This window comes from Enoplosus armatus, chromosome 9 (assembly GCF_043641665.1).
Source record: "Enoplosus armatus isolate fEnoArm2 chromosome 9, fEnoArm2.hap1, whole genome shotgun sequence".
In the NCBI taxonomy this organism is placed as follows: Eukaryota; Metazoa; Chordata; class Actinopteri; order Centrarchiformes; family Enoplosidae; genus Enoplosus; species Enoplosus armatus.
In genome coordinates, this window is record NC_092188.1 from 11,458,166 (window position 1) to 11,470,774 (window position 12,609).

The 12,609-nt window shown below is 44.6% G+C and overlaps 1 protein-coding gene across 1 annotated transcript in view; it reads right to left on the reverse strand.

The window, feature by feature from the left end:
- Nucleotides 1-1,414, reverse strand: part of efna3b (ephrin-A3b) — a 52,457-nt gene extending 51,043 nt beyond the window's left edge. The window contains exon 1 of the mRNA XM_070912095.1: nucleotides 1,305-1,414. Within this exon, the coding sequence (XP_070768196.1) occupies nucleotides 1,305-1,414 (110 nt within the window). The remainder of the gene's footprint in view (nucleotides 1-1,304) is intronic.
- Nucleotides 1,415-12,609: the final 11,195 nt, after the last annotated feature.

Below are 12,609 nucleotides of genomic sequence, written 5' to 3' on the forward strand. Positions count from 1 at the left end.
TGATTCACTGCAAGATGGAGAGCGAAAAGGAAGGTGTGTGTTAGTGTGCGACATGCGCTCTTGTGCACCTCTGAGACCTTAAATTTAGGTTGATTGTTGCATTATTTTCTGAAGTTATTGAGAAAATGAAAATACAATAAATCACACAATTTGATGCATTGCTCACTAAAACGAAATCAGCCTATACTTCATGTCAAATCCGGCATTCAGTTGCAAATTTACAACATTTTATCTACATATTTTGGGCAGGAGAAAAAGTGCCTGTGAATTCAACAAATTAAAACACGGATTTAAAGATCAGGACTTGTTGAGACACAGCTAATATGACATAAACTTACAAGATGTTACTGTGAATTGTAGGAAGAGAGATAAGCCTACAGTGTGCTGCTGCAGACTGGTGCTACGTCCTTAACCAGCAGCAGAGCCATGCACTCACGAGGACAGTAGTAAAAAAGGCAGCTTTCTAAAAGAGAAAAAAATCTTTTTCCCTTGAATTGAGATAGGGGTGAGGAGTGAGGGATTAGGAGGACAACAAAAAGGCCAACGGACTGAGTGTAAACAAGAAAGGGGGTTAGAGAGGGATAGAAGGAGAGAGCAAGTTGGAGAGGGAGCGAGAAGGAGAGATTGAATAGTGACACTGCTACAACACAATGGGGTCAGGATGAAGAAGTGCTCCTAATTGAACCAGATAGAGGAGAAGACATAGAAAGACTGAGAGAGGAGAGCCACATGACGGAGCGAGGAGGAGAGCAATCACATGTGATTCTCTTCCTTTTCTTTTTACTCCTCGACCATGCACGGCTGAAGGTAGAGGAGAGAGAGGAGGGAAAGAGGGAAGTCATTGAATAAACAGTAATGTGCACAGACGGACGCTGGACTGAGGGACAGAAGCTAAATATGTCCGACTAGTTGTGCAAGCAAAGGTGTTGAAAAGATGGTTTGGAGCAACCTTGACTTCACAGCAGGGGTCTGACAGGGCCGTTTGAGGCTCAAAAATAGCTTTACCATACAGAGAAACATGAGAGGCCAGTGTAAATAGCCTTTGTGGGTCTGAATCATTTCTTCTACTTAAAAAGAGAGAAAGATATGGACGAGGAAGGATGCTACAACCCTGATAAAGCTTTAGAGAGACCCAATAAAGCAAAGCTCAGAAGCAGCAAGAAACCACTGATGTGAAAGTGTGATGGTGTGACAGCCCAGGGAGTGCAAATCAGGACAGTTTCCTTCCCTTTAACAGGTGGAGAACAGAGATATCAAAAGAAATGGCACACAAGCACACAGACCGATAAAGGAGGGGGTCTTACTGTATATTGGAGCTGTTCCAGTAAACGGAATGCCTGTTGGCTGACACCTGGAGCAGGTCCGCCCAGGTGAGACTCGTTAGCACCAAGAGAGACAGCGCTACCAGAGCCATGCTCTCGGCTCCTCTCCCGGCCTCCGTCCCTTTGGTCTCTCCGGCCACTCTCTCGGTCCCTTCACCCCACCAAACAACGCGACTCAAACATCCCAGCAAATGCCTAACAGACGGGAGAGGGGGGAAACAAAAGCTTCATGCATGCATACAAACTGATACGTTCAAAGACTGTAAGACTTGCTCTGGTTAATAACTGTTGTAAAACTCAAAAGTCTATTGTGGTGTGAAGTGACTGAGCCTCCCCCCGCCGTCCCCCATAAAGCAGACACTGCGAACCCCCCTCCCTCCCTGCCCAACAAATCCTGGGGCTTCACACAAGGGGGTTTCTGGAAGTCCTTATGAGCGGGTCCCTTTAATGACTGAGCTGCGCCTGGTCCTCTCTTCTCACCGGGAACTGCTGCTTCTGAGCCCGCCAGAGGAGTGTGGGAGGCCGGTACTGGGTCCGAGCGGGAGGTCGGTCTTCCTCCGGGCATGAAACGCTCCTGTCCGCTGGGAAAGAGTTGTGTGCAGCTGACGTCAAAAGGCTTACTGAAGGAAAATTAAAGGTGGTAAAATAATAGATATTGAGCAAGTCCTCTTCTTTTAAAAAACTGTTCTTCTTATCTGCGTGCTGCTGCAGTTTCTCTTTTTCTTTCCTTCCAAGGCTCCGCGACATGCAAACGCACGCGGGGCTGCTGAGCTCTGTAATCGCTGCGAACAATTCAAGCAGCCAGTTTCATTAGCTCTTCAAGACTCTATCCGACAACCATCGTTTACGGCGAGCAGCCTGCCCGCCCGTCCCTCTCCTTTCTCTTTCTCTCCTCCTTCTCCTCTCTCTGTTTGGTAGGCAGCACTCGTTCACTTTCTAACTCCACCCCCTGCGAGCGACAAAAGCGCATTCCTCCAATATTGTGGCCGAGTCGCAGCACATCAGGCATCACTGCGACTTGAAGTTTTTTTTTTTTTTTTTTTGTCAACTATTCGACCTCCACCGCCGGTGTAAAAGTAGAAAGCTTTGAGTCCCCCCTCTGCCAGATACGTCTGCAGCCACCATCTGCAGTCTATTTTTCAACGTAACACCCCCCCCCCCCCCCCCCACACACACACACACACACACTTTTGCATTTTTATTACAAAGCCTAAAAAACACCCATAGGCTCACGCACACACATATATTCTCCTCTACCACCCCTCCTTGCTTGGATCCCCAGACACTGTAAGTCAGTCTAATACAGCACTATTATCATGTCCAATCCTCTTATAACTGCAGCACATTAACATGCATGCTCGCGCGCGCGCACACACGCGCATGTCCTCTCACGTAATCTCTATCCACCATAAAGAAAATATGCAAACTGTATATTGTACTGTATATTAGGCTTGCCTACAATGATATTATATTGATTTGACTTTATATACGTTTTAAGTGACTTGCATACATTACATTTTAGGTCCAAAATGTATTAAAGCAATTAAGTTATAATACATTTAGAGTTCTGTTCATGCATGTGTGATGTGGCTCGTGTGTTCCTGTCGCTCTGTCCTGCAGAGATATGGTAAAATGTTCAATAATTTGCCCCCTCCTGTCACCTCCACTGCCACAAACTGTGCATCTAAGGTGTGTTTGTGAAAGTGAGAGAGAGAGAGAGAGATATGAACAGGCCAGACAGGGACAGAGACAGGAGGAGGGAGTGAGAAAAAGAGAGAGATAGCAGATAGGGGAAAGATTGTTACAGTTTTCTTGCCGCCTGCTGGGAATGAGTTGGTTAAGGAGAAGTCAGAATGATTTATTGGGAGAAAAAAGGAGGGAAATAGGGAGAAGGAGAGCAAGAAAGAGAGAGAGATGAGGTGCCATTGGGGAATCCCTCTGTCTTCTCCAGTCCTTCCACCACTCTCATGAGCTGTCCATTTAATCCCCCCTGTCTGTCTCTCTCACTCTTCTTCCTCTCATCCTCACCTTATTCTCCCATTTCCAATGCAAACTTTCTCCACTCTGCGATCCCTGAAACCTGGCTCTGCTATTTTGCCTCTGTCTTTTGTTAGCTTTGTCTCTGGTGGTCTACCTGTCTCCTCTGCCTCTGCCTCTCTCTCCATCTCTCTCCGTTACAGCAGGCATGCAACTTTTTAATGAGCTCTCCTCCTTTGCCTCCTCTCCTTGCTCCTCTGTCTATCATTTCTCCTCTGTCTCTCCATGTTGTGTCTCTGTTTACCACAACGCTGCATTGTGTAGTATCACAGCAGCAGAGTCGAACACCTGCTCCAATTAAATATACATGCCCAGATAGATGCATGTACATACAAACATACATTCACTCTCCCTCTTTCTGCCCTTAAAGGGTTGTTTCCCCCAAACTACAGAAATACATATTTTATCAAGCTCTTGAGGTATCCACGCAGACCTTCTATCTCTGATCTCTGAAATTACTCTCATCAGCTTTCTTGCTGAGAGTTAGATGAGAAGATTGATACCGCTCTCATGTTTGTCCATTAAATATGAAGCTACAGCCAGTTAGCTTAGCTTAGCATAAAGACTGGAAACAGGGGGAAACAGCTAGCCTGGCTCTCTTGGTGTTTTTTGACGGGAGGTTATTTACCAGATTGTTTCTTCGCTGGGCACAGTGACTTCCTGCTCCACTGGTTGCCTTGTGAGGACGTCATGAAGCATAACTGTAAAACTGAAACTTGTTGTTTATACTTTAGGCTTTTGTACAGATCAAACAAATGACATATAGCATGTTAATTAATGAGCTTTAGCACTGCTGGTAGTTGGATTGTGTTACATTAGACAGAGCCAGGCAAGCTGTTTCCCCTGCTTCCAGTCTTTAAGCTAAGCCAAGCTAACGTCTTCTGACTGTTCATAACTACTGTACAAACATGAGATTCGTATTGATCTAAATCCCTTGCCAGAATCACCAGAGAGCGAGAAGGTTCCTTCCTGACCTTGGGAACACATATCTCTGAAACTCAAGGTTCACTTGGTAACTTTTTATAGGGATTTCAACTGTATCCCATCTTCGACTGCCTTCTAAAGCGAACAGATCTTGCTCAGATGTCATCATGTGACCTTCTGCCACATGAAAACTAGACCGCTACCCATACACTACTTGTTATTATGCAACCAAAGTTCTGTGCTTCGATCATGTGAGGACGCATGAGCAAGTTCCATTTGCTGGAGAAGGCCATGGAATATGGTTAAAAGCTCCAGAATAAGCTAGAAAGTGAAAATATGTTATCACACATATAAAAACTGTTCTGTGGATTGTCCAGAACAACAGGGACACTGTTTTAGGAAATGTTTCTGTTGATTTTTAAAAATGTCTTTATTATTATTATTGACAGACAAAACCTGTATATATAAATCCAAAACTATCTGCATGGCTAGAAACCCCTAGAATTAAGTGAGGATTGTTGTGTTTTTGCCTTCAAAGTGAACTGACCCTTTAAATCTCTGTATGACTGTATGGAGGCTGCAGGGGTTTGGTTGTAAATATACCATATGGCTACATTTGAAGGGAAACTGTAAATCAGGTGCAAGAAGACAAAGTTGGAAATCGAACACAGACGGAAGCAGGGATTTCATTCTTTTTTGAATAACAAAAATGCCATTTTGCTCGCTTTTACATTTGGTTTCTTTCAAACAGATGCTGACATGTTCTGTTTCAGCAAACGCCCCTGTCAATTCTAATCATCCAGGTTGGATTTTCCAGGCGTGGGTTGCAGTGCTATTGGATTACTTTTCTATTGGGGTTATTATGAGAAACGACCTCGGGGCTGACTGCATGCGGTGACACCGGGGCTCTTATGACATTTCCAACCCAGAGCCGGCCAGCAACACATCTGTCAAGTGCTCCTTTCTGTAACCTCGAAATCTAATCGGAGCTTTCTTATAGCACTGATAATTGGATATTAGGCCCCTAATATCACATCCCTCTCTGGGGCCACCTGGAAGCAAACAATGCACATATGAATCCGGCAGGACCCTTGTATGTACATGAACATCATGTGAATATACAGTAAACACTTTATATTTTCTGTACACTTGTATGTGTGCTGCATTTCAATGGCATTCTTGAGCTGGGAGTCTCTTTCTCACTCCACCTCCCGCTCGCACTGTGTCTTGGCCTGCTTCGCTGTTCACTGTTGTGTTAGTAAATTGTACTGACACTCCCCCCGCCTCCTCTCGCTCCCTCACCACCTCTGCTGCTCTCCCTCCCTCTCTGTCCCTCTCTCACCCGACTGACTGACACGAATTTTCAATCTCTCTGTTTACCTTTCACTGCTGTGCCTAAAACAACACTGGAACAGGCTAAGAGCAAGGAGGAGACTGGGGGGGGCGGTGGAGATGGAGCTGAGTACGACAGAGCGTCGGAGGAGGGAAAAAAAGAGAGGGAGGAGGATGAGGAGGAGAGGTGCCACTAAGATTGGATGGGAGAAGGAGAACAGCGAGGGGAGGGGGAGGCGGGGAGGGGATGCAAAAAAAGCGAAAGAGGTGCAAAAAGAGAGAACAGGGCTTTCTCTGTGTTTTGGTTGGAGAGGAATCCAAGGGGGAATGAGGAGAGAGAAGGAGTGAGGGGTTAAGGGAAGGAGAAGAGGAGCTGATACTTTTGAACAGTCACGCAAACTGAGCCAGCAGAGGGGACGGAGGAGAGGGGAGAGGGGAGGGGGAGGAAAAGGAAATGAAAGGGTGGAAGAGAATGTAAGTCAGAGTTGGAGAAAGAGTTAGATGGGGCACAGAACATTAGGAGTGCAATGAGATATAGAGAGTAAGGGGGAGAGGGAGATTTATAGAGGTACAGAAAGAGGGAGAGGACAGCAAGAGTGATGTGTAGAGAGAGGGTTTTTTTTTTGAGAAGACGGCAGGGATGGAGGAAGAGAGGAAGGAGAGGGCGTGTGTAGACAGAGAGAAAGAGAGAGAAAGAGAGAGAGAGCTCAGAATAGATACGCTTTCAACAGCATGAAATATTGAACGAAGGAGACCGAACACAAGGAGGGGCGAGGAAAATGGAGGGACTGATAAAGACAAATACAATCGTTTTGTGTGTGTGTATGTGTGTGTTTGTGTGTGTGTTGTTTTGGAGACAGAGGAAGATGAGAGAGAAGAAGAGTAGGTGACAGGAATATGAAGAATAGTTGCTAGTGGCTGGAGACTAACACACACACACACACACACCAACGTTGCTTTGAGTTTAGATTACTCCCATGTGTGGAGGAGATGGAGCGGAATTTGGTGGTGTTGAAAATATCACACTGCAGAATACGTTTCATCACTACTTGCACCATCCCAACACACGCTCACACACACACACCCACGCGCGCACACTCTTGCACGTATGCATACCCCCCCCCCACCCTCCTTTGATCTCACTTCTCACTGATCTTCTCTCCTTCCATGTCAAATATTTAGGCTGCATTTGGCAGGTTTGACGAAAATTACCATGGAGAAATGATTTTATTTATTTAACTTCCACATCAGAATTCAGTGTCGGTAGCTGCGAGAGGATGATCCCAAATTTAAAAGAGAGGAGACAGGCACTGATCCAAAAAACTGGAATCTGCTGAGTTTCCCATTTCAGACATTATTTTTAATGCAGGGAATCTCTGTTGATAGATTTTCTGAGGAAATGACGAGCGATTTGTTTAGAAAAGGTAATGAAAAAAGTATGGAAAAGTTTAGATGGTTAAAGGAGACGCTTTGTGACATTCACACACACAAATCCACACTCAAGGTGATGAGTCAACACTATCTCTCTGCCGCCGTCATTTGCTATTAAAGTGTCGAGACGATGTTTTATGTCTCTTTTTGGATAAATGAATGTATTTTTTTAATTAATTCAGGCTGTGCCGCCCTGCAGGGAATCGTAATCTCCAGCTAAGCCTGAAAGGTGTATCATTTTAACAATAGCATTGATAGAAATATCTGACTCACATCACACACAGAGAACGACTCACAACTGCAAATCTTGCCCCCCCCCCCCCCCCCCCCACTATCACACTCACACACAAAGATCTGTATTCACTTACTCTGCATTTTTTAACCAAAGATCTTGACATAAATCAGATAGAGCGCATCAGTGAAGGGAGAGATGAGTTTACAGTGGCTGAAGAGGAAAGAAAATGAGAAAGAAGGAGGGCTGCAATAATAAAAATGACAAAAATTGGTTTATACATCCTTTTAAAAGTAATTGAGATCTTTATATTTTAGCACATAATTAAAAATATTGGACATAAGTTCCATGACAGCATTTTCTAAAAGAAATTAATGACTAAATTAATGAGTAGCACATACAGTTAATTTGTTTACTGAGGTGATTATTCACCTACTAATTATGACATAATTTCATAGTTCATAGGTCATGCTTTTAATTTAACACTACAGTAATAACATTTTTGTTATTGTTTCACAGAAGAAAAGAGTCCTCTCCATCTTGTATTTATAAAAGAGAAATGTCATAAATCACGCCATATGCAATACATATGTACACATGAAGTGTCTTAGTTTGGTGTTGGGCAACCATGAGCCACCAGAGGTACAGAAATGCTACTTGGAATAGTGAAAAAAGAGAGAAACAACTGACTCAAACACTGGTTACTATACTGGTTGGCCAACGAGGGGGTGGGGGGTCTACAGTATGTCAAAAATTCTTATCAACTCAATCCTGTAACTAAACATAACCTAAATGAGTGACAATTAAACTGAAGATGTGAGACTAAGCGGACATGAGATTACGATGATGTGTCTGTGGGTGCTGCCATCACGAAGTCGGTCCAAAATCTCCCTTAGGTGTTCAACTGGGTTGAAATGTGATGATTGTGCCGGCCGTTACATTTCCTTCACATCATTTTTATACTCTAAAAAAATTCAGTGACCCCGTATGCCCTGTGGATGTCGGCATTGTCACCCTAGAAGAGACCATTCCCATCAGGGTAGACATAAAGGAAAGTAAATTCGATCTTTCAATACACCTGTATTGTCTTTGTTATGTTTCTATACTCGTTTATTCAGGGGGGTTTTATTTTGTAGAAATTACACACCTGGCAAGAATATAAAAAGTTTAGGCCACTTAAGTAAATAGTTAGAGCAATGCAGTGCGTCTGTGTCTTACAAGAAATTGCGTGTATGTGCGCTGCTGCAAGCCTGTGTATAAGAGTGGTTGGGCTTTGGGGCTACTTAGACAAATGTTCCTGACGCCTCATATATCACAAGTCTCGGTACTGTATTAGCCCCCGTGAGTGTACTTCTGCAGACAGCACAGAAACACCGAAGACAGCAGGTACGCAGATACACGAGAACACCCCCTCCCCTTCGGATACACAGACAGACACACATGCACACACATGGAAAAGGAACAGGTGCAGGTTGAGAAAGCCAGCTGCCACCCGCCTTTCCCAACATCTACATTTCATCAGCCACAGCAGCAGCAGCAGCAGCAGCAGCACAGGTGACGCCGAGCCCAGTGGGCACCGAGATTAGGAGAGTGGGAAGAGGTTTAACTTACACTATCATCTAAGGTCAGATTTGCATTTTCCTTTTATTGTTAAAGGTTAGGTATTCCGGTGGCTAAGCTGATCTGAGATCAATGCCTAAAGGCACCTTCCACCCTCAAGGACGGCTCCTTGGAGCTCCTGATGGTGACATCATATCTGTGCAGGAAGTTGAAAGGACAGAGGGGAGATTTTTGCCCATTTGGACCATCATGATTGGTAGACAGTCGCTGTCCTCTTCAACTGTATCTCTGTTGATCACTGTCTCTCTTCTTTCTTTCCCTCTCTCTCCATTTCCTTCTCTTTCCCCTGTAGCTTCCTCTTTGTCATTCTATCTCAATTCCCTTATTTCTGTCTCCACTGCTATCTCTGTCGCCCTATTGCTCCTGGCTTCCTCCTTCCTCGCTCTATCTCTACTTGCCCGTTGCTCTCGGCCTCCCTCTCTTCCCTCTGCTTTGCTGCTGTGAGGAAGTGCTGTCAGGTGAAACCCTGGTAGATTAACCTCTGACCCCCAGCAGGAGGTGGGACTGATTGGCTTGTAATTGCTATCAATATAGTGTGTGGGTGTTGGTTGAGCATTTGTGTGTGTGTGTGTCTTTTCTCCATATGGGCAGTATGATGGCTATCTGGGCCAGCACAGGCAGCCAGCAAATTAAAAGGGTGAAATGCATTCTGGGTTGTGATGGTGCGTTATGGGTGTAAGTGGGTCTTTGGTGTCCATACCAAAGAGGATGAAAAACCATTTCTGCTGCTCTCAGCAAACAGGAGCTTACTGCTGTGTCCAGAGCATCCGTACACACAAACATGTTAACACACACACACACACACACACACACACACACACACACACACACACACACACAGTATATAGAACACAAGACATAAATACAAATGAAATGTTTTTTTCCTCTTGTACTGACTTTGAATGGCACCTGATTTGTGCAACAGTGAGTGCTAAGGGCCCTCTTCTGCAGCTCGTCTGATTGAGTTTGTGTGCATGGGTACCCATGTGTGCAGAATATTTACGACTGCGTATGCATGTGTTGCGAGCGCATGTGTGTGTGTGTGTTCGTGTATGTGTTAAGATGGGGGGCTCTGACTCCCAGCAGTCCTTTGTCACACTGACTGACTGCTGAAAGGCTGAAAGCAGGAAAGCCATTTCAGACTGTGGGGCTAAATGATGGCAGGTACTCCGATCCATCCGCCGCTCGCTGCAATAACACAATACAGACCAGTCATCAACAGCCCTGTCATCTCCATCTGTAAATGCACTTCACGCAGCCCCCTCCGTCTCTCCTCCTCCTCCACTGCCATTCAAACACTTGTGTAACTGTCCCCTAAACCCAATTGGCCCTCATATAGCTGAAGTACAGCCAGATTCAGTGAAATCATTTGTGTGGCTCCTTTTCCCCTGATTCCTTGTTTTGTTTGCCTCGTGTCATCCTCAATTTGTTTTAGAGTTACTGCTGAATTTATTGGCTTGTTGTTTTGGTGGGTGGGTGGTGGTGGTGGGGGGGGGGTCACTTGACTTTAATGTATGACTAACTTGGAGTAGCCATGTATTTCTGGTGGTTTCTGCTACTTCTTGAGCATATTGATGAAATTAATGACTGGAATGACTAAATGGGCCGTCACAATACACGGCTCTGGAGACTCACAGGGGTGGGCAGGCTTTTAAGCCGGCCAAGCACTAACGCAGTCAGCTGCAAGAGAGACAGAGCAAAAAAAGAAAAAAGAAGAAAGTTTTTTCAAGGTGAGGCGGGAATAAAACATAGGGAAAGAAAGGGATGTCAGGTGGCAGAAGAATGCATATGGTAAAAGGATGGAGAGGAAGGGGGAATAAAAGTGGGTGTCAGGGCAGAAGGGAGGGAAGGAGAGATAGTGAGTAAGTAAAAGCAGGTCTGGTCCAGGTGGGGTTCAGACAGTCAGTATGTTATTTTAGGAGGGCAGAGGGAGGGAGGGCGAGAGAAAGGGATGGATGGAGGGAGGGGAAGATGAATGTAGTTAATTAAGATGAGCAGGCGGAGGAGACAGTGTGGAATTACACAAACACTAATTAGAGTCTTCGTTAGGGGGCACGAAACGAGAGCAGCACATCCATCATCGCAACCCTCCATCCCTCTTTTCTCCCTCCTTCTTTACCTCTGCTCTGCACCGCTCTTGCTTTTGCATGGCAACCATATTTCCTCTCACCATTCTCCCCACTGCCCCCACCGTCTCCAGTCCTCCTCTGCCACTTTTCATCCCATTCTTTCCTCCCTCCATCTTCCCTTCCCTCAATTTTCCCCCCATCGATCCCATCAGCAGTTAACTAAATAGGTGCGATTTAACATCTGGAATCGTAATCGAAGCAACCTGTGCTCTCCCCTTCCTTCACTTTGATTTCTGTTCTGTGTTGTCCCATCATTCCTTGTTTTTTTATCACTGCTCCGGGAAGGGTTTCATCTCCACTCTCCCTCTCCCACTTCCCTCTTACGTGCTGACAAACACACACACACATTAACTGTACCATGTCAGCACTATTTTTATTGTCTCTCCAAGCCAGTCAATGCCTCCTCTAGTCTTGCTGCTCCTGCTCCACTCCTCCTACATACAGTATACACAGCACTGTAAACCACTTACCTCTTCTTATCTTGCTTTCTCCCCTCTTCTCTCTCTCTTTTTTTTTTTTACACACAGGCTCTGAACACTACTGTTGTCCTCTTTATCGCTTCACTGTCCTCCTCTGGCTCATCCCTCATTCCCTGCTCTAACTGAGGAGCAGATCAGCCTGTCTCTGTTGTCGTCTGCCTCTCCCTCTCCGTTCATGACACCACAGGGATGGAGGGAATAATGAGGGATAAGTTTGGTTGAGGGTGGTCCATGCCAGTTCTTGCTTTTGGCATTCGTATACATAAACATAGCAGGAAGCGAAATAATACCACACGCACAGTGCAAATGATTGCAATAATGTATTTAAAATATTTACTGGCTTCACAGGTTTATCCCATTATCTCATAATATATCAACTTATGTTATTTACATTGACTAGCTACCTGTGCAGCTGTGGGTTTCAGTATTCACTTAATTTCAGTATGGAATAAAAATTATATAAATGAAAGATTAACTTGTAGAGATGAAACTTTTCCTGACGTAAAAAGACAACTTTTTTCATTCTTTCACTTTTTTTTTTCAATAAAATGTGAGTTGTTCAACTGAGGTATCAGTTATATAAAGCTATAAAGCTGATGTAAAGCTATTGTAATCACAATTTTATTCTTTTTTTTATTTATTTTTGGGGATATTATGCCTTTTTTGAAAATTGATAGTAGAGAGACAACAGAAAATGAGGGGTTGGAGAGAGATGAGATGGGGAATAAAATGCAACCAAGAGCCCAGGCTGGACTCGAACTGAGGATGTTGTTGTTCATGGTCTGCGCCCCAACCAGGGTCCTCCATCACAATGTATTTCTTTAAAGATAATTTGTGTTTATGCATATATTCAAATGAATGTGGATGCTTGTGTTTTTATGGTCAGGAACAAATTTAAAGATCCCCTTTAGTTTTAAGACACATAAAAATACTCTATATTCATTATTTACTTCTTGCTCCCTGACCTGACCTTTGACCCAGGCCTGAATTTCTTGTGAGCTTCTTGCTGCAGGGTCACAGAGGACTCCCAGTTGCAGTGTGCTCACTGTTTGAGCCCACTAACAAGCTACTGTCTACCTGCCCGTCATTTCTAGGTGACCCCA